The sequence below is a fragment of the Carica papaya genome, chromosome 9 (assembly GCF_054855325.1).
Source record: "Carica papaya isolate Zhongbai chromosome 9, ASM5485532v1, whole genome shotgun sequence".
Classification (NCBI taxonomy): Eukaryota; Viridiplantae; Streptophyta; class Magnoliopsida; order Brassicales; family Caricaceae; genus Carica; species Carica papaya.
In genome coordinates, this window is record NC_142317.1 from 1,631,132 (window position 1) to 1,652,531 (window position 21,400).

General features: G+C 34.3%; 5 protein-coding genes across 11 annotated transcripts; 2 read left to right on the forward strand and 3 right to left on the reverse strand.

The window, feature by feature from the left end:
• Nucleotides 1-1,257: 1,257 nt before the first annotated feature.
• On the reverse strand, nucleotides 1,258-4,949 carry ATXR6 (TRITHORAX-RELATED PROTEIN 6). Its single transcript, XM_088211098.1, has 6 exons — nucleotides 4,347-4,949; nucleotides 3,447-3,527; nucleotides 3,104-3,333; nucleotides 2,550-2,650; nucleotides 2,247-2,459; nucleotides 1,258-1,722 (listed from the first exon to the last, which is right to left on the reverse strand). Exons 1-6 carry the CDS (start codon nucleotides 4,618-4,620, stop codon nucleotides 1,563-1,565), a joined length of 1,059 nt encoding a protein of 352 aa, XP_088067224.1. The 5' UTR covers nucleotides 4,621-4,949; the 3' UTR covers nucleotides 1,258-1,562.
• Nucleotides 4,941-8,709, forward strand: LOC110823382 (3'-5' exonuclease domain-containing protein). The gene is made up of 8 exons (XM_088211532.1): nucleotides 4,941-5,351; nucleotides 5,672-5,803; nucleotides 6,101-6,224; nucleotides 6,403-6,842; nucleotides 7,079-7,155; nucleotides 7,260-7,395; nucleotides 7,478-7,681; nucleotides 8,423-8,709. The coding sequence occupies exons 1-8, from the start codon at nucleotides 4,941-4,943 to the stop codon at nucleotides 8,477-8,479; spliced, it is 1,581 nt and encodes a 526-aa protein (XP_088067658.1). The 3' UTR covers nucleotides 8,480-8,709.
• Nucleotides 8,710-10,846: 2,137 nt separating this feature from the next.
• Nucleotides 10,847-12,797, forward strand: LOC110823383 (uncharacterized). Its single transcript, XM_022053756.2, has 2 exons — nucleotides 10,847-11,021; nucleotides 11,855-12,797. The coding sequence occupies exons 1-2, from the start codon at nucleotides 10,992-10,994 to the stop codon at nucleotides 12,692-12,694; spliced, it is 870 nt and encodes a 289-aa protein (XP_021909448.2). The 5' UTR covers nucleotides 10,847-10,991; the 3' UTR covers nucleotides 12,695-12,797.
• A 1,639-nt stretch (nucleotides 12,798-14,436) lies between these two features.
• On the reverse strand, nucleotides 14,437-17,888 carry ISI1 (binding protein). Of its 6 annotated transcripts, none has more exons than XR_015816267.1 (6): nucleotides 17,490-17,888; nucleotides 17,204-17,409; nucleotides 16,560-16,667; nucleotides 15,995-16,068; nucleotides 15,177-15,483; nucleotides 14,437-15,013 (listed from the first exon to the last, which is right to left on the reverse strand). XR_015816267.1 is itself a non-coding variant. In XM_088211244.1 (6 exons), the coding sequence occupies exons 1-5, from the start codon at nucleotides 17,818-17,820 to the stop codon at nucleotides 15,258-15,260; spliced, it is 945 nt and encodes a 314-aa protein (XP_088067370.1). In that variant the 5' UTR covers nucleotides 17,821-17,888; the 3' UTR covers nucleotides 14,437-15,013; nucleotides 15,218-15,257. The 6 variants fall into 6 exon arrangements, 4 of the variants coding, with proteins under 4 accessions (XP_088067370.1, XP_088067369.1, XP_088067368.1 ...); XR_015816266.1 differs by having other exon boundaries at nucleotides 14,437-15,097; XM_088211244.1 differs by having other exon boundaries at nucleotides 15,218-15,483.
• A 702-nt stretch (nucleotides 17,889-18,590) lies between these two features.
• LOC110823072 (Yippee family putative zinc-binding protein) lies at nucleotides 18,591-20,297 on the reverse strand. 2 transcript variants are annotated; one of them, XM_022053354.2, is made up of 4 exons: nucleotides 20,162-20,297; nucleotides 19,917-20,068; nucleotides 19,498-19,576; nucleotides 18,591-18,956 (listed from the first exon to the last, which is right to left on the reverse strand). In XM_022053354.2, the coding sequence occupies exons 2-4, from the start codon at nucleotides 20,007-20,009 to the stop codon at nucleotides 18,781-18,783; spliced, it is 348 nt and encodes a 115-aa protein (XP_021909046.1). In that variant the 5' UTR covers nucleotides 20,010-20,068; nucleotides 20,162-20,297; the 3' UTR covers nucleotides 18,591-18,780. The 2 variants fall into 2 exon arrangements, with proteins under 2 accessions (XP_021909046.1, XP_021909047.1); XM_022053355.2 differs by lacking the exon at nucleotides 19,498-19,576 and having other exon boundaries at nucleotides 18,591-19,008; nucleotides 19,917-20,277.
• Nucleotides 20,298-21,400: the final 1,103 nt, after the last annotated feature.

Here is a 21,400-nt window from a genome sequence, read left to right on the forward strand (position 1 = left end):
CCCAATAGGGAATACACCTATATTCTGCCTTAATAGTTATTGTATTGTAAATAAATTAAACTTCATTTTATATTTGATCTTATTCCAATCTTTATTTTTATATGTTGTTCTTATAAAAATTATGAAATTTTAAATAATTTTTTAGTAATTTAAATTTTTAATTTTGAAAATTTTTGGATTATTAAATAAAATAAGTATATATATATATATTTAAAAAAGAAAAAAGAAATTTGGAGGACCACGGGAGAGGAGTATGGTGTATAGAGTTTTAGTCTTGGGATTTGGATATGTGAAGGAAAAATCTCTGGAAGCAGATATTTTACCAGCTGGATTCATTCTGGACCTGCACCCAAAAGAGAAACTACGTTTTTTCTAGGCCATTTCATTATCTATAACCTAATCTAGGACCACCCTTTAGCCCTTCTCATCTCATCCTCTACATATATATATATATATATATATATATTACGGATAGATATAGTGATTGTCTGGTAGTACTGTAGTTTGTGCTTTAGTTTTGAAGTTAGGGAAATATTGGGTTTTGAAATTTTAAATTATATTGGATCAATTATATATATACATATATGTATACAGTGATGTGTTTTCTCAATGTAAAATGAATGTATTCTAATATTTTCATATAGAGTAATATGTAAGTGAGCAGACGTAAGAGTGGATTAAGCTGAGGCAAATAGAATTAATTTTAATAAATTATAATATAAAATGTGAGTATTTATGGTCATATGTATGTATATATATGTGTGTGTGTGTGTGTGTAAAGAGAGAGAGAGTGGGACCACTTAAAATCGGTGGTGATATGATCTGATGATTTGATCTGAATCCGATGGCGCCTGTACTGTGACTATGGTAGACACTCATATTATGGACCACACTATATTTATACATATGTATATAATGATATAGCAGTAGGCAGTAGGAGTAATTGGGTAGAGTTTTATGAATGAATGTTAGGGTGGTCCTAAAATTGGTCTAGTTTGGTTTGATTTTTATGGACTACTGCCGCTCATGGGATCCTTCACTGTTGAATGTTGAGACCTTAAAACTGTCCTCCACCACCACCACCGCCACCACCACCACCACCACCATCATCATTCAGAACCCTGCCATTTCATTTAATTATTTTTTCAATCTTTCTGCTTTTCTTCCTGTAAATTTAGCTGTATTCTGTTTTGATAGAAATAGGGTTTTACAGATATAGATAGCTGCCAACTGCTGATTTTCAAATTGACACTTGAATACAAAAATACAGGTGGATTCAAATAGGAAAAGTTTAGATCGAGGAGGAGCAAGAATTGGGCCTTGTCCGAGAGCTAAAACCCAATTCATTTTCATTTCTGGGACACTCCAAAGTTAAATTTACTGAACCCAAGAAATAATTGTAAATGGGCTGACCCAGGTTGTAACCCAGAATTGATTGAGCCGGGGGAGAGGACTAGTTATCATTTGTACAACTCGCTTTTTGAACGATTTCCCATATCAGTCTTGGTATATGGAGATCAGGTATAAGAATATCAGTAACCAAAACTTCAAAAAAAAGGTTGTCAGACAAAGTGCTCGGTTGGATATTCATGCTCGTATCCATTGTAGTCATAATACAATCTCTCACCCTTGGCTATGTCTCTGTTTGCCACCAGCAGTACCCGGCATTCTCCATTCACATCATATCTCACACACTTCAAATTCTGCTTTTTCTTTCCCTCCCTGCACAATCATAAACATAAACCTGGTTCCTTATTTTGAACCTAGAAAAATCTGGAAATCAAAGCAGAAAGTTCAAGGGCACAAGAATGCTTTTGAAAGAGTAAGGTTAATGCAGCACGAGAATCTATCAAACTGCCCAGTGTTCTTGGTGCTTTCGAAGTAGAATTGATGTGAGAAATTATTGCATCCCAGATAGATGCAAACCTATCATTGTTTTTGTTATTACTATAAGAAATGAAAAAGAGACCAGCAAAATTCAATCATTTTTTCAGTCTACCGATATAATGAAAGGAAACATCATATGAGAGTATATCTGTTGTACAAAACAAGTAATTAGTTTGCACTCAATCAAACCATTTCAAACTTCAAGCTTGATCGCGTATTGAATTGAGTTCTTTTGTGCTCGTCTAAAGGTCATGTTGGAGGAAAAAAAGAACATGGAAGCAGTCAACATCATAGTATTGCGTGTAAGCTAGTTATAAGGACATCAGAAGACACATATTCAACACCAAAGATGGACTTACTGTGTGTGATTGTTGATGCCACTGATAAAACGAGCAATATTACTGCGCTTGTCAGGGCAAATAACAAGACTCTTTGAAGGATTAGCAGCAGAAAGCAGGGTCATCATGCTGTCCCCATCATCATTTTCTCGGTTACTCAAGTGATCAACATCTCCGACATATTCTGTAATTATAGTTAAATCTTTTATAAATTTATCCGCCTGTACGGTGAACCTGTTACATTCAGTTAATTATAGTGAATAACTTATACATTTTACTGGGTTTGTCAAGAATACAAATTGAAACTATACCTAATGTACTCACCCTTCATTAGAATCAAATACAACCATGAGAGGAGGGCATTCCCCTCTATTCATCATTCTCTTGCATAAATTCAAGGCTTCAGCGTCTTCTTTTGACAAAACCTGGCACATAATGTAAATCAGCTTCACTAAAATCTCTAATGATAAGTTACTTAAAAGTAAATCCAAAAGAGAAAAGAATAACAAGGGACAAAAGCAGTCGACAGACGATGTGTTCAAAATTCACAGAGAAGTCAGCGAACAAAATACTCGAAATTAACATAGTTTAGTGCGTGATCAACTGAAATATTACTATATTCTAGTAATAAAGATGTTGAACTTGGTTCCATTCTCATTTGATTTCTAAGTCAAATTTCAATTTATATCCGAGTAAAAGTAGCATTCTAATTCTAACATAATCTAATAATTCAATCCAAATTAATTGCTTTTGTAATTAATCTCTTGATAATAAAATTGCAAAGTAAAATTAAAATAAAAGTAAAATCAGTTTAATCATGCATAAAAAAATGAACACTACATTAAATATTGCTTATCAAATAATTAAAAGTTAACTACCTGCATTCCTCCTATCTCAAGGGCAGCACAATTTGCTGACCTCGGTGCCATGCCAGGCCTGTAGGTGAGCTCATCACTGAACTCTGTGCAGGAGGCTAATAATGCTGTTGCCAGTGATGCCATTTGCTCCAACCTTCTTTCAGGATCCTCTGTAGGATTGAAAGGCAGAAGTTTCCTTTTCTTTTTTGACAAAACCAAACTATTACCTCTTCTTCGTTTTCTTGGATTATCTGAAAGAGAATCAGAAAGGAAATAGGAATACAAATTGATTTCAACCAATCAATGGCGTAGAGAAATGGAGTGCTAAGAGAAGCAAACACTTAGAAAACTGAAAACCAATTACCTTGACTCAGCTTTTGAGTTATTTCTATGGGCCTTTGGATGCAAAAGAAATCAATAATTTTAGTTTGGACAAGAGGGAAAGCTGCAAATCAATCAAGGAAAATTGGGTCAAGCAAAGTAGCAAGTTAGGAGATTTGGGTGATACAAACAAAACAAAAGCACCAAATCTAATTCAACAATCCTAGCATTGACTTTCCCAGTAGAAAACATATTCGTATACAAATCAATCAAGGAAAATTGGGTCAACCAAAGCAGCAAGTTAGGAAATTTGGGTGATAAAAACTAAACAAGAACATTCAAATATAATTCGACAGCCTTAACATTGAGTTTCCTAGTGGAAATCATATCTATATACAAATCAATCAAGGAAAATTGGGTCAACCAAAGTAGCAAGTGGGAAATTTGGGTGATCCAAAGAAAACAAGAACATCGAAATCTAATTCAAAAATCCTAACAGTGAGTTTCCCGGGCAGAAATCATATTCATATCACATAGACATATACATATATATATATATATATGTGTGTGTGTGTGTGTGTGTATGAATGTATAAGTTAAGATAATTGATACAATCAAAATACCACCAAACAGATACCTAATAAATCCCCCGAAAACCTAATGATACAATTGAAAAACAGATTCGGAGATTATGGTTATCCCAGTGCATCATACCCATAAATTGATAGCTATAAGTAAACCAAATATTCACTCCAAGCGTTTTAAACAAGACAAATCCCATGTTGAGAAAACCTATATAACAAAGAAATGAGACAGAAGCGTACACAGATATGCATCCAATTGATCATTACAACAATTACCGTAATCCAGAGAGAGAAAAAACTACCACAGAAAACATTTGTAATAGAAAGCAGAAAAGGAAAGAAGAATCCATGAACATTACATATAGGCTTCTTGTGCCTGGAGCATGAAGGACAGAACCAAGAGCCTTTGGGAACAGAAACGAGAATAGGTCTGAGGCAAAATAGATGATACCCTCTATCACATTTATCACAGAGAAGAAGCTCCGAGGGATTATCTCCAGACCCGCATTTCTCGCAGAAGGTATCATCGTCGTCTCCCGACGAATAATCCGGATTCGCAAATAGAGGACTGGAAGGAGGGCTTGGAGCTCTCGTTCTGCGCCTTAGCACCATCGTTGTCCTTGAAGAAGCCATGTATAATGGGCTCCAGAGAGAGATGGAGAAAAAGAGAGAGAGTTGCGAGAATTGGGTGATGCGCACTGTTGTCTCCGGATCCAATGTATTCAACTGGAAAAATTGGCGCGCTGTTTTTGTTTCGCGCGAATGGATTTTGGCGCCACTGGTTTTAGCTTGGGGAAGAAGGAAGTCACGTGCGTTTCCCGTGCCTCTGTTTATATAACCCACTAGGCCAAATTGGGCCGGACTTTACAGGCCCAAAGTTAAAAGCTCAAGCCCAAGCCCATCAAAGTCGTCTCTTAAAGGGTAGTTAAGGAACATTACAGACAGCTTCTTCTATGGATTATCCAAGCTTAAAGCCCTTGAAAATCTACCTGGTGACGGCCGCCGACTCACCCGAGTTCACTCACCTGACTCGGTCGTTGATCCGTTCATCACTCATCGGTCTCGATGCCGAGTGGAAACCAATTCGCAGCCACCAGTCCGCTTTTCCCACGGTTACTCTCCTACAGCTTGCCTGCCAACTCGGTCCGGGAGTGAGTGGTGACACGGCCGAGTCAGGCGAGCAGGATGACTCGGTCGTTTTCTTGCTCGACTTGACGTCAATTCCTCTGTATTCGATATGGAAATTGCTGAAAGACGTGTTCACTTCACAGGATATTTTGAAATTGGGGTTTCGATTTAAGCAGGACTTGGTTTATCTGTCGTCGACTTTCTGTGCACAAGGCTGCGATCCCGGGTTTGATAAGGTACATTGGCTTTGGAGTATTGAATGTTATTACCTAATTCTAATACTTTTTTCTTTACAACGGTTATATATTATTTTAAATATATGTTAAGTTGGTTCGAACCGTTATAAGTAAATAAAAAAAATAAAATAATAAATTAGTGAGTCATTCATTTAATTGCTGAAATTTACTTAATTGTTAAAATTGACAATCTTATCATAATTGATTATTGTTTAATTTGAAAAAGTTCGTTATACATTTACGAGTATTTACTGAGGATCAACGGTTTTATGCAACTCCGCAATGACAAAAAATGCCATTACATTTTGAATGTTGAACAGGTGGAGCCCTACCTAGATATTATAAGTGCATCAAATCACCTGCAACATAAGCAACCTGGAAGAAAGATGCCAAAGGAAATCAAGAATTTATCAACGATATGCAGAGAAGTTCTGGGCATTTCTCTTTCTAAGGTTTGATCCTGCTTCGAGTAATTGTTCATTAGAAATTTGTATTTGTTAGTGTTAAGATAACTATGAATCACTTAAAATATTTATGGTCTGTTTGGTTCAGTTAAATTATTATTCTTTTAACAGTTGAGTGGTAGAACATGAAAGAAACTGCACAAGAACTAGCTGCATTGAATCAATTTGTAGTTTTACATTTGGTAAGGTTGCTTGATGGATTGTATTCTTCCTCTCGGATTGTAATTTATGAGATGCAATATTGTGATGAAGTTGTTAATTGTAATCTAAATATATCTGCTTTAGGAGCTTCAATGTAGTGATTGGTCCCATCGTCCTCTTACAGAAGAGCAGAAAGCGTATGCAGCTATGGATGCTCAATGCTTGCTCCAAATATTTGATGTCTTCAAGGCCAAATTTGTTCAAGAAGGTTCGTGATGCCTATATCTGTAGGGAAGTTTTTTCGAACTAATTTGGACCCCTTAAATTTATTTGGATAACTGGAACATATACGTGACTGGTGTAAATCCAATGACACCCTTGGGCTTTTGAGGATTAAAATGAGATACAAGTTCGTTCTGATTTTTCTGTGGATTTTGTTGTTGCAGGGGCTACTCATAATGGTGCAACTGTGCATTATTCATCAAATATGAACCTTGGCTTGAAAGAAATTCTCGAGAAACCAGATGTTGGTAACAAAATTATTAAAGTCGAACTTCATAAAGCTTTAGATATAGTCCAAGCTACTGTTTCTTCTGAATGTTGTCAAAGTATTGTTGATGGAATAGTTTCAAGGATACCATGCAGAAATACCATGCCTATGGATGAATTGCTCTTGAAGATAGTAAAAAAACATGGTGAAAAAATTTTGTTAAGAGAATCAGATAGAAAACCAAAAACCTCCAAGGGGAAAGGGAAAAGACGCCTGCCTGTGGTTGCTATTAACAGAGAAAAGCAGTTAGGAAATTCCAGTGATTGGCAAGGGCCTCCGCCATGGGACTCGTCCTTGGGAGGTGATGGATGTCCAAAGTTTCTTTGTGATGTCATGGTAAATGTTCTCTGTGCTTGTTTCTGTTCTCTATGGTGGCTTAGCTTTTAATATAACCAACCAACCAACCAACCAACCAAAAGATCTCATGCTTGCAGTGATCTAGACTTGCAATAAATTTATTACTTTCTGCTTCTCTTTTGGGATAATTGTAAAAAACAGCTTGTCCTTGGTTTTCACTTCAGGAAACAGAATTTTTATAGCGAAAATTTGATACTTCTCAAATTTTTATGCAGGTTGAAGGCCTGGCCAAACACTTGCGCTGTGTGGGGATAGATGCTGCTAATCCTTATTCCAAGAAACCAGAATCCAGGTCTTAAAATTTGACTTTTTAACTTGCAGATGTGATTTTGATGTCTGAAAGTATGTTTTGACTGCAAGCATGATTTCACCCATTTTTTTATATCTTTCACTCAGGGAGTTAATTGATCAAGCATCAAAAGAAAAGAGAGTTTTGTTGACACGAGATGCCAAATTATTGAGATATCAGTATTTGATAAAGAATCAAATATATCGGGTCAAGAGTCTTTTGAAGAATGAGCAGCTACTTGAGGTATCCAACTGAACATTCATCAGTCAACCCTTATGCTTGTAAGCAGGTAATTGGAACTTTCATATCTGTATGACTTCTGTAGGTAATTGAAGTCTTCCAACTAAAGATTAGTGAGGATCAACTCATGTCAAGGTGCACCAAATGCAATGGGAAGTTTATTCAGAAACCTTTAACAACAGAAGAGGCTGTTGAAGCAGCAAAGGGTTTCCAAAGAATCCCTAGCTGTTTATTTGACAAAAATTTAGAATTTTGGCAGTGCATGGATTGCTACCAACTCTACTGGGAGGTAAGATATTTCAGTTTAGCTGTTTCTCTTGCTTGTTTTACTCTCTTCTCTGAAATTGATTTCATATTTTTCTCCATTTTGAAACTATTCAGTCTTTCAAGATTCAAGAGCCAGTTTAGAATATCTGAGGAAACTCACCTCTTAGATTTGAAGTGTGATAATGGTGAAGTACTACGAACTTGTGAACTTGTTATTCTCATGGTTTTGGAGGCCTATTTATAAATACATACAAGATGGGTTTGCTGCAGGGCATTTCTTAGAACAAGTTTCATGGCCTTAATAAGCTTTTCTTGTTCAAAATATTCTAACAAGCCTTGATCTGAGGATGAGATATTCTCCTAGGAAAGATGGGGTTTCTTTGAGGTGTCTGTTCACTTATGTTCGTGGAAGGTGTGGCAGTAGCATTGCCGTAGCTATCTTTATATGCAAGGACTTAAGAAGTCCCCTATATATGACTTTAAGGCCACTAATAGGGCATTGTGCTGAGCAGAGATACTGAAACGATTTCAATTATGATCTAATGATTGTGCATAATTATGTTCTTTTCATACATTTCTGGCTGAGAGGCCCCTTCTAATGATCCATAATTATAGTTACATGCCTCGAGCACATTTGGCCGAATCTCTCTTCCCTTGCTTGAATTAAACATTGTATTCTGCTTTTTAATTTTCTTAAAAATCACGCATTCCTTCGTAAAAATGCAGACTGACAAAAGCGCCATTTAATTTTTGTCATTTGCAGGGAACTCAGTATCAAAATGCTGTCCAGAAATTCATCGATGTCTGCAAGTTGTATTGAGTAAATATCATCATTTATCTGGTTGATGCAGATGGTGTTGTGACACACTTTGTATCTGGGTAAAATTCTCTTCAACCTTCCTGATTCATAGATTCTTGTTTTAAGGCGAGATGTTAGAAGTATGCTCCAGACATATATATATATATACATACATATATGTATTTATTGGAGGATATTGATGTAGAATTTTTAAGATCACTTAAAACAAATTTAGTTTTAGTGCATGAAAATTGGCTCAAGGGTATTTTTCAACACACACACACACACACACACACACGTAAGAACTACATATAACTACTTTGTTGGACCTTTAGCGTAAAAGTCAGTTTAGGTGGAATTAGATGCAGGACAGGTTCAGTAGCTCTAGTTTGTCGGTGACATGACAAGCCTTGTAAGACCATAACTGGTTTTTAACTATACAACTTGGAGATATATTTTATCATGTCTGTTGGACAAGGTGAGGGCAAATATGTAATTTTACATTCAAGGGCACGTTTGGAACAAGCTACTGCTGGGCCCCAGCAGCAGCTGATTTCAACTAGCGGGACCCACGGTTAATTCTCTTTCTTGGATTGGCTGGTTAAGTTTGGATTTGGTTTGTTCCATGTTTGGTTGGATTACGTCTCCTTCCTTAAACATGCTTTGGTACTTATTTTAAGAAATGCTTGTTCGTTAAGCCAGAGGATTAGATGTTACCATGTTTATGCTCTTTGCTTCCCTACTCTGAGACTCCCCCGACTGTCGAAAAAGACGATGACGATGTGATCGAGCATCGAAGAATTAAAAAATTTAAGACAAAATATTAAATAAAAGTAAATCTGTATTTTATTTTTTATTAATTATTGAAAAAACCGTATATATTACCCTAATTTTTTTTCATTATGTTATGAAACGATACTATCGTCGGAATAGATACACGTATTATTTAAATACAAGAAGAAGCTAAGTAGAGAGAAAAAAAATTTATTCAATTTAAAATTTTTTATAGAAATATTTATAAAAATCCCTCTTTTAAGCCATTTATTCAACATGGTTAATTTTTTATTTGTAATTAATTCCAAATTTTGTGGGATAAAAAATATTAAATTTTTGGTCATATAAGAAAATGTGGCTTATTGTATTAGAAAGGGGAGAATATTAAGTGAAGCGTCATCGGGGCCCAGTCACGAATAAAGGCGGGCCCTCTGATGTCACTTTGACGTCTTCGTTGTTCTTTTTGTTTAAAAACGTAAATTAATATTTAAAAGAAATAATATTACCACCCTGTTTTTTAAATTTGCGTAATTAAAATTATGGGTCACCAAATATTTTATTTTATTAATTATTTAGAATTTTATTTAAAAATTACGAATTTTAATTTAATAAAATTTAAAATTTAATTTATTAGTATATTAATAAAATTAAAAGGGTTAGGTTTAATTAATGAAATTATTATGTTTTTTTTTTAAAAAAGATTTATTTTTTTAATTGAATAATAATAATAATAATAATGTATTAAAAATGAAAATAGAATTTAATAGTTGCAGTTGTAGTGGTTAGCCATGGGGAATTCGGGTGACGTGTGAGGCAGACGCATGCAGATTGGCACCCACGTCCTTGCAAAAGCCCATCACGTGACGTCCGTTGATTGGAATCATTCATCATTTCATCGAACGGTCCTGGGGGATTAGACTGCACGTGCAGGCTGCACGGCTTCTTTACAGTAGTTTAACATCATGGTTCAATCGGACACGTTTCGCCATTTAATCAACTCATATACATACATACATACATACATAGATACATACATATACATATATATATATATATGTACATATATTTTGTATTTATGTACCAATCCAATTATTTATTATGTGAATGCTTACTAGTTTGTTTTTTTATAAATAAATTGAGATTAAATTATGTATTTTTGTTATAATTAATGTATATATAATTAAAAGAAATTTTCAACCAATAAATAATATAATTTTATTAAAAAATAAGCTTTTTGGTAATTTAAAATAATAAATTTTTACTCGTAAAACCAAAAAAAAAAACAAAACAAACAAATAATGAAATATTCTAGTCGAGTGTATACGTGTTTGTATGTGGGTGTGTGTATATATATTTATATATATATGGAGTGTATACACACAAATACAGCCACTAAGAATAAAGAATATATAACTATAATTTGCAATTGGTAATACCCAATGGGTATATATATATATATATATGTATGCATGTAAAAATTATGGTAAATAAATGAATTTCTTTATATATATATATATGTATGTATGTATGTGCATCGTGAAAAGACAATTTTGCCCCTGCTAGTGCTGAGTGCTCTCATCTCTCTTTTTCATAGAGTAACCCAACGCATGTAAACACCATCTTCTCCTCAGTGCGTTCACACATCACACCCTGAAACAAGAAAAAGAAAAGCAGGTGATTCAATTTCCTCTCCTTCAAGACTCCATAGCCCTTTTTCTTCTTCTTCCACTTTTCATCATCTTCTTCTTCTTCTTCATCCATGGAAAGCGGTACTGCTCAGTGGCCACAGGTAATTAATTATTTTATTCTATTTTTATTTTTATTTTTCTGCTGATCATGAAATCGTGAATATTGATGTTCTTTTTCTCTTCCTTTTTCTCTTGGGTGTGATGGGATTTTCTGGGAAATAGCTATAGTTAATTAGTATTAGAATATATATATATATATTCTCTTTGGGTTTTGAGAAATTTTCTTTATTGAAATTGATGTAAATATCACTATAGCCTTTGTTCTAAAGTTAATTTTCTCTTTTTAACTTTTTGTTTGTTGAGTTGAGCCCCCACTAATCTTTGAATTTATGTTTCTGTCTTTTGAGAGATCGAGAGAGCTTTTATGATTTGTTCTTGAAAGTGTTGCACTTTTTTTTTTTTTTTTATTTTTTAAATTCCACCCATCTGATCAGAAGAAATATCTTCAAAGTGTAAAAGTAGCTCTCTTTTTTCTCCTATATCTCTATATATGTATGTAAAACGCATATATATGTATATATAAATAACATATCTTGGTCTTTCTGTCTTGGGTCGTCGGTCTTTTGTCTTCAATCTTTATCCATAATTCTTGTTGTGGGATAAAAACTTCTGTTTTGATCATTGATTTTTCCTATCTCTTTTACAGCTTTTTTTTGTTTCTTTTTTTCAATTTGGTTTTTTCCCCAGATTCTTTCTGTGTCAACAAAAAGCTTCTGTCTTGATCATGGAGTCATGCGTTTTTCCAGTCGTTTCATAGCTTTTTTTTTTTTTTTCTTCTTCTTCTTCAAAAATTTCTCTATTTTTTCTGAGACAAAAGCTTTGTTATGATCATGAACTCCAGCTGGGTTAATAGCTTTTTGTTTTTGGGTTTCAGGGGATTGGTGTGGTTAAAACAATGTCCACCGAAAGTACATGTTCAAGATCACCGCCATTGTTGGACAGAAAAACTTGCAGGCCTCTAAAAGATCAAGCCTTGAACTGTCCTCGCTGCAGTTCAAACAACACCAAATTTTGTTACTATAACAATTACAGCCTTTCTCAGCCTCGCTACTTCTGCAAAACTTGCAGAAGGTATTGGACTGAAGGTGGTTCCCTCAGAAATGTTCCCGTAGGAGGAGGTTCAAGGAAGACGAAAAGATCGTCGTCGTCGTCTCCATCAACACCATTATCATCATCAACAAAGCTTAACAGTACTACTACTACTACCCATCAGAACCCTAATAAGATTCATGGAAGTCAAGAGCTCAACCTAGCTTACCCTCCTCCCGATCATCATGATTACTCCACGTTTGTTGATGATCATCATCTTCATCAAAACCCTACTAATTCTTCACCCATGGAGCTCTTCAAGACTGAGATAATCACTTCAAGGAATCTGAGTTCATTCATGGCGATCCCCACTACTACTACTACTACATCTTCTTCTCCTCATCATGATTCAGTTTATTCAAGTGGGTTAACGTTGCAGGAACTGAATAAGCCGACATTGAGCTTTTCTCTTGATGGGTTGGAGGGTTGTCTGCAATTACAAGGTGGTGGTGTGCAAGAGAGTGGTGCAAGATTGTTGTTCCCCATGGATCAAGGCACAAAGCAGGCTGATCCGATTCAGATTCAGTTTGAGAATAATCATAATAATAGAGGAGACGATGATGGTAGTACTGGTGGGTTTTGGAGCAGTGGCATGTTGGGTGGAGGAGGAGGAGGATCATGGTAACCATGGAGTAAAACCTAATTAGTAATTAATTAAGTCGGAATGAATTATGTTTCTTCTTCTTCTTTTTCCTTTAATAATTATTTAACATGATGGATTAACTTAATTATTTGCAGTTTTGATTAATGAAGCGCTAACTAAGGTAATTTAATAGGTTTTCCTCTCTTCTTATATACAGAAATATATATATATATATATCTGCACGCTTGTACTGTATTCATCCATGCTAGATTATTGGTTTTAATTTTGTATTATTATGGACAGCTTACAATTTTTTGTTATTATGATTTTAAATGTAAATTAACAATAACTAAATAAGAAGTAAGAGAGATTTGCTCACGTGTGTGTGTATATATATATATGTACATATATATAGATTCGTGTTCTGTAATTGCTTGATCAGGTGGGGGGTGATGGCTGTCTATCAATCCTTCAGAGTAAAATCTTTTATATATATATATATATATTATTTTTGTGGGTTTGATCAGAAATGTGAGGTCTTATCATCTATCTGGTTCGTGTGGTGAGATTCTTTCACACTCCATTAAAACAAGTTAACCCACAGGACAAGAAGCTAGCAAAGCAGGCTGCAGGATCTCGGAGAAGAACACATACATATATACATACACACACATATATACACATGTACGTATACACATACTCAGAAAGAAGATGATACGAATTCACGGTGGTAAAACCCTAACTTCTTCTTTCCCATGCTGCTCCACTTTCTAAAATTCCAATAGTTATTACCTCCATTTTTTTAAAAATATATAATAATTATTATTTATTATTAAATTTATACATTTTTATTCAAAATATATATTTTAATAAATAATATTCGTCCTAAAACAAAAAAAACTCAATTAACTAATTATTACTTAATTAATTTTTTTTTTATAAAAAATTATATATTCGAATTATACTCTATTTTCATACGTTATCTATTTGAATTTTACTTTTTATTATGTTAATAAGTAGTGTATATATCTATATATAATTTATTAGTAAATATATAAATTTTTATTTAAAAAGTTTTTTAAGTTTTAGTAGGTGACAATTTATCCTAAAAGCAAATATTTAATCTAACAAAGACCATGCCGCTAGTGTTTTTATACAATTACATATATGGTAAATCAATAGTGAGATATATATAAATGTACATGTGCATAGACATTGTTATATAGGTATATATGTCATAGGACTATATATATATATTTATATATGTATATGTATATGTATATGTAATAGCACTAATAAAGAGGGTGAGGTTAAAGCCGTGAATTGAGGTGCAAGAGGAGTCTTATTGGTGGAGGTCAATTTCAAGTTGCCAAACATAGGCGTCCACCTCTATAAATTTTCTTGTACATCGATTTTCTTTTGTTCCTCTAAATTTGTCAAACCACTACCTCAAATTCCTCCCCCTCCCCCTCCCCTCCTCTACATTGTCGGTCATACTTTTAACTTTTATGTTCAAAAATCTCTCTTGCATTAAGAATTTGGTTAAGGCTTTCAAAACACCCACACTAAACTAAACTTAAATAGTGATGAAATCAAGTTCGACTAAAAAAAGTTTCGAGTTTTCGTCGAAAAGATATATTAATTTTTAACATAATCTCGTAGATCTTATGAACAGCTTGATGAATTACAAAAAACTAACATTTCCCTTTGTTCGTTCGAACAGTAAGTAAGCATCGGGTACTTTGCTTTCTAATATAATGAATTCGAGATTTGAATTCACGATATTTAAATATAAAACAAAAAATTTTAATAATTGAAAGATTACATTGTTGGCGTAGGCTCAAACTATTGATATAAATTTGATGAAGAACGATTTCTATTGACTATTGAGCATAGCTTTGAGTCTGATTTTAAATCAATCCAAATTTCATTCAAAATTATCTCAATGCTAGAGCTCCTACATGCTCAATTTAGAGCTCATGCTCACATGCATATCTTATTTTTAAATGTATTCAAACGAGAGCCCACTCCGAGGACCAAACCCAACGACGGAACAAAACTATCTCAACTTCTATTCTTGATTCTATACGCTTCTACCCTTGACTCCTGCAAATGCCAGACTCAGGGAAGCAGATTCACAGTAAGGCTCTGAAAACTGGGTTTCGTGGCGATGACTTAGTGGGAATAAAGTTTGCTCCAAATGTACGGGGGTGCAGCTGTTAGGCGGACTCTGACTTCTTGTTCCAGAAAATATAGAAGAGGAATCTGGATTCCTGGGTTGCCATCCTTGCCTTGTATGTGGATCATGAACTCTTTTGAGGAAGCATCTTTGATCTTTAACCCTTGGCATGAAAAAGGTACCTGAAATTGTTTTGTACGATGACTTTCTACATTTTGTATTATACTTCTCTTACGGCGTATGTACTGACTAATAAACTCTTCCCCCTAAAAATTAATAGTTAGTAACAAGATAGCAGACTTTGTCGAAAAATTTTCTGGCAAACAATGAAGAATTAATACATACAGAACATCATTTCGTGTCTTATTAACAGAACTGTCGATGACCTGCAAGGAGGTTTTGAGAAATGTTTCTGATATATTGCATTCAGTAAAGGTCAAGTGACTCTAGCACCCTGCGAGCCTGAATATGCAGAGCTGTCAATCTCTGCTCTGGATCAAGGGTTGAACCAAATTGACTTGCTGCCCATATCAAGGAAGCAGATTTTTCACCCATAAGTCGCCTGATATCTTCATGTACTGTTGCCATAGGTGGTCTGTCCCTCCCATTTACATGCCCAATGAGCAGAAGCAAGAACTCTCCACATCTCAACCTAATCAGTATCCTCCTTTTTCAGTACCATGGTAAAATTAAAACCTTAAAAATGATTTTTTTTTTTTAAAGAAAACTCTCTCCTAGGCGAAGTATCAATAAGTGTCCCTAAAAGAGGAATACATAGGCTTGAATCTGAACTAGACTGGAAAGAGGGCATGCTCAAAAAAGCTCCACACAAGCAGGATTCAGCAGACCAAGATATTACTATAAGGTGCTTTAAACATATTCAAAATCCTTTTGTATCTCTTTCTTCCAATTTTTTCTTAATGCAGATAACTAGAAATAAGCAAGAAATAGAAGGGAACTCACAGACTACATCAAGAATCAAGCTTAGGCAACAAATATAAAAAAATTGACACTTTATCATCAGCAGACAATCAACAAGGGAAAAAACCATGTCCTATTATAAATGTCAATATAATAACAGTCAAGCTGTATGATGATAAGGACTACCACTAAAAGTCTTAGGCAAGAAAAACTGTATTAAAAAATGTCAAAGAGAAACGTACCTAAGATTTTCATCCACTTGCTTGTCTCTTATGAGCTCCGCAACTTCCTCAATACCATTACATGCTTCAAAATCCTAGTAAATAATTGGCCAAAAATATATTAAGAATGTCATAGATGGAATAGGTGTATGACATATTAACTCCTCGATAACCAATTAAAAATACAACAGGACCGCCATTAAATTTCCAGATTGAAAAAATCCTCTTCTATGTCTTGCTAGCTGACTCTCCCTAATTCAATCACACTAATGCTTCACTGAGTTAGAACAGTATGTATCATTTATGTATTCTGGACCTCTGCATGATTCCAAGGGCTACTATTTGGATTAGTCCTTGTATTATGTGGAGAGACCTATGTGCTGGAAATAGTGTGAGAGCTTAAGTAGCAACCGAATAAGTAGTGCAATATATTTCATGTTTCAAAAAGAAGCAAGCATTAGACAGACTCCTGATATACGCATTGGCAGCTAAATGAAAGAAGTATAGCATGACAAACAGCAATTAACAAAACATAACATCAACTCTCTTCTCAATTACTTATGAAACCATATAAGAAACCACATACCATTTGATTGGCTGATGAATCTAACATTATTGAGACTAACGCATCCAAGCAAGCGCCTCGCTCAAGTACCCCCCGAGTTGCTAATATATTCATCAAAACCTGCATATTCTGAAAAATTACTTCCGGAAGCCACATGCCAAACTGCCAACTGGGATTTCAATAATCAATTATGAAAGAAACAATCCATCATAATCACAAGTTCGTATTGTTTATTGTTGCATCCAAAACAATCAACATTAGTAATCATTTTCCATTCTTAATCCTCATTTTCCAGGACATCACTGAACTAAACTTCCTTTATTGAACTTTATTCGTCATTGGATAAAAAACATGCCAGGAGATAGATCGAGGCCCTTCCATCAGTACACTAGAGTCTTCTAAAATGGATTTAGAACAGAAAAAGAAAGCAGGAATTCTCATGGGCAAGAACGTATGATAATCATTATCTGGATAAAGCTTTCTCATTAAGATGAATCATAAACACTTGTCACAGAAGACGCTGCCCTTCCGACACTCATCAATAAATAACTCTCACTTCTCTAAGCAATCAATCCAACAGTAATGCCACTTTTCATTCTAAAGATTTAACCAACCGATCCCAAAACAATAAACAAACAAAAAGCCTGTGAGCATTAAATAGGCACCTCAATTGCTTTGTACTGATGGGCCAAAGCAGTGCTCTCTGAATGAAGAAGACAACAACCTTCTAAAACTCGAAGAGCCAGTGCAACCTCCGCATCTGTGGAAGGACTGGTAATCTTCATTGGTTCCACACTGAATATATGATCTAAGCTTATTACCCTGTCATCTTCCGTCTCCTTCAGTGAATGTTGAAACAGAACAGGAACCACTGCACTAGATTTCATTAATACGGAGAAAAAAAAACCTAAGAGAAAGAAACAAGAACAATAATTAGGATCTGATTCGAACCTTGGAGTTCGGGTATGGATTGGGTGTGGCAGAAAAGATGAATGGTGGAATCGGATTGGGCAATGGATCTGAGAGATTTGAGAAGAGAACGAAGGCCGCGAACTCGGAGGAAGGAGAATTCGGCTCGTGCGTCTCGGAGACCGGTGCGTAGAGAGAGTGTGAGCTCTCTGTAAACCCTCTGCTTGGTCAGCGAGTTCACCAGCTCTTCCACAGCGGTCGCAGCAGCCGCCGCAGAGTCATCGGCTTCCGACTCCGTCTTCTTCTGTTCTGCAGCCGTCTGGTTGCTCTGCTTCGTCACTCCCTCGCTCCACAACGCCTTCTTCAAGTACATCTCTCCGCCTCCCTCGTCTCTCTCTCCCTTCGTTACCGTCTTGTTCTCTCCTAAAAAATGAAATGGCTGTCGTTTTCTTCTTGTTATTTATTTATACAGTCAAAACGCGAAATCACATGTCGTTTTGGCCTTTCAATTGATGACTCGCATCATCAAACTAATCTAACTCAAATCTTTTAAATTTTTTTTCAAATTAAATTAACCCAAAAAAAAAATTAGAATCAGATTTGAAAATATAAAATATGCAACTATATTGAACAAAAATAATTTTTATAAATTAAGTGGTGGGTCTAAAGTCAAAATAAATAATATTTAATATTATCTAAATCATTTGAATACACATAATTAAAAATTTAATTTCTACTAAATTTAAATTATTTATAATTTAATTTAAATATTTAATTTATTTATTTCACAAATAAATATTTAAAATATAATTTGATCATCTCAACTCTTTGTCAAAAGATTAGAAATATAAAAATTTAAAATATATCAATCATATTTACGAATTCGTATAATACCTAATTTAAAATATAGATTGCTCTTCTCCTGTATTTGCTTCTCGAACACGAGAAATTAGATTACCGAACACAAACACTAGAGCTGCCTCATCTTGCAAGAACTACTTCAATAACCATTTTCGAAAATCAAGAATCCAAACCCATAAGCATTGTAACAATGGATAATCTTGAGTACCAGACAATTTTTTTTTCATTCACACGGAATAAATTAATCCATCAACAAAGCATAAATAGGTCAAAGGCAAGACAGGAAGAATCGGCCATGGATAAACAATTGAACACCATGAAATGGGTAAGAGCAAGTTTCTGTACAAAGAACATGAGGGAGCATCAAATACACTTGCGACAAACAGAGGAATAAAAATATTGAATGGAGGACCCAGATAGGATATATGGGTATACATTTACATATATATATAAGGATAGGTAGATAGATATACTACCAATTCTCCCTAACAATCTTTGCTTTCTCAAGTATAAACTTCCCTTCCTTGTACTTCTGGGATGCTTCATAAGCTCGCTCATACTTCCAACCCAACACCTCCCTGCAGTCGCCGCAGTAGACGTCCGCGACAGTGTGGAGACCAGTCAGCAGATGCCTGTCTTCTTTAGGCCCTACAACAATATTCATTGCGTGGGAGAACAGAAAGGCACGGCCATGTCTTCCCTAACAAAAGTTATGAAAAGAAGAACAGAAAAAAATAAAAGAAGGTTGGAAGAGGCCTGCCTAAATCCCTTTTATAAAATCAAAATTAAAACAACATATCAAATTAAATTTCTGGGATTAGGTCAATTTATCGGATAAGATCATAAACTCAAGTCTCACACAGTAACTCTGGCAGCATCACTCAAAGGAAGAAGCCACATGGGAACACGAAGAGGATATGCGAGCAAAGTATCCACAGCTATTTACCGCTAAGTACAAATTTGGGGACCAAATTTCTTAAGAGAAAATGATGTAATATTCCGCTTTGATTAATTTGTGTATTTTTGAGAACTTTTAAATTTTTACCTAAAAGGGAAATTAAATTAATACAAAAGAACCAAAAAAAACAGCGAAGGAGAAAAAATTTATCCGGCGGGAGAAAAAATGCTCCCCGCGGGTAGAGAGAAAAAATTTTGGTTAATGAGAAAAATAAGAGAAAAGTGAAATTACCCGCGGGATTGGAGAAAATTTCCCCCGAGAAATTTCCCTCGAGTAACCAAAAATTGAGGGGAAAAAACATAGTTCCAAGCTTACCATGCATCCAAAAATACAAAGATATATCAGAACCTGAATTCCAGATATAGGCGGTATACACAGACAAACAAGCACATACACGTAGTCCAGTGATGAGATCAGTTCAAAAAACCGACAAGATAATCATATTATATTAAATAAAGTAGGTAGAGAAAAATAATGGGTTTTCATCAAAATCCATTAGGGGCTTTTCTTATTCCCAAATCGGTTTTAACCTAAATGATCATATACGCGGAGATTCCAGATCAAGTTCAAAGCAGCAAAAAATTGATCACAAGAGAAACCAAACGGAATTCAAAATTAAAATCAGCAGCCTCGAGATTTTAGTGACGAACCTGAAAGGCTTTGGAGATTATATCATCGTGAAACGAAACATGGTTTCGACAATTGCAGCAGCTGTACAGTCGCGGACCCGCCAATTCCGCCATTGATGACCAATTACAAGCTTTAAACAAACTCACCTACCTCCCCACTCAACAGACAGACACTGAAAAAGAGAAGATCAAACGTAACCGAAACAACGATCACAGAGGAAAAAGAAACGAGAGAATCGAGACCAGGAAAACTTCTCTGCCTTTACCTACTGGGACTAGAATTCAAGGAGGAAGGACCTAAATTTCAGTCAGAAAGAGATAAGAAGGGGGAAAATAGTTAGCGTGTTAAAGTAGACCAGAGTGGATTACAAGCTTTAGATTAAAAGATTCTACAGAAGATACTACAGTGGAGAATAAAGAAATAAGCGGTGATGGTGACTTGATTCCTATTAGGAGTAAATAATTAAAAATTAAAATAACTAATTATGGTAATAATTGTAATTAATTAATATAAAAAAAACCATTTTAAGAAAAATAAAAATTATCTAATTATCTTGAGCCGTCAAATCTTAACACACGAAGATTCAAAGTCATCGACTAACCGTGACGGTGAAGAAAATTTTCAATTATAATCATAAAACAAATGTAATGATTTGTGTTGATGATGGTGATCCGGTGCCGTATTGATTAAGAGTGTAATTTTAATACCACACGATTTAATTTTAATAAAAAATTACTCAAAGAAATCTATATATATATATATATATATATAAAATACATACAATCAAAATTGACTTTGTTTTATTATCATTATTTTATTTATTAGATTACACAAATTTTTTTTTAAAGTTAGATATAATTCAATTTGTAATTTTTATAATATAAATTAGGATAGAGATAAAGTTATTATTTTATTATAGTGATTTTAATATTATTATTAGATATAAGACAAAAGAAAAAGTTGAAGGGGATGGCTTCAATTATTATGAAGCTATAGTTTTTAATTTTATAAAGTATGAATTAAAATACAAATATAGAAACATACTAATTGATTTGAATAAAATTAATATTTTAATTTTAATTTTACTTTTAAATTCTGTCATGTATTATGAGATTTAATAAAATAAATGAAATTTGTTTAAGTGTTATCAAATATAATGATTAAATTTTATATACTAAATAATTAATATCTAACATTTATGGAAAATATAATATATTTAAACTAAACAAAACTTTAAAATAAGGCAGGAAAGGCAAACCCAAATGAAGGCAAGAGGTATTTACTGCTCCTGTTTTTTATTACAGAGTGTTATATACTGCGGAAGTACAAAATTTACCTACCAAATTCAAGAAGTACAGCATAGCACTTTGTAAGGTGTATATAGATTCAGTCTAGACATGTAAAAATTGGTCCCAGAATATTCACTGTCAAAGCTAAAATTATGCAGTGATAAATCACTCCTGTAGGGCGAAACACATGGTTGATAAGATAATCTCAGATAATG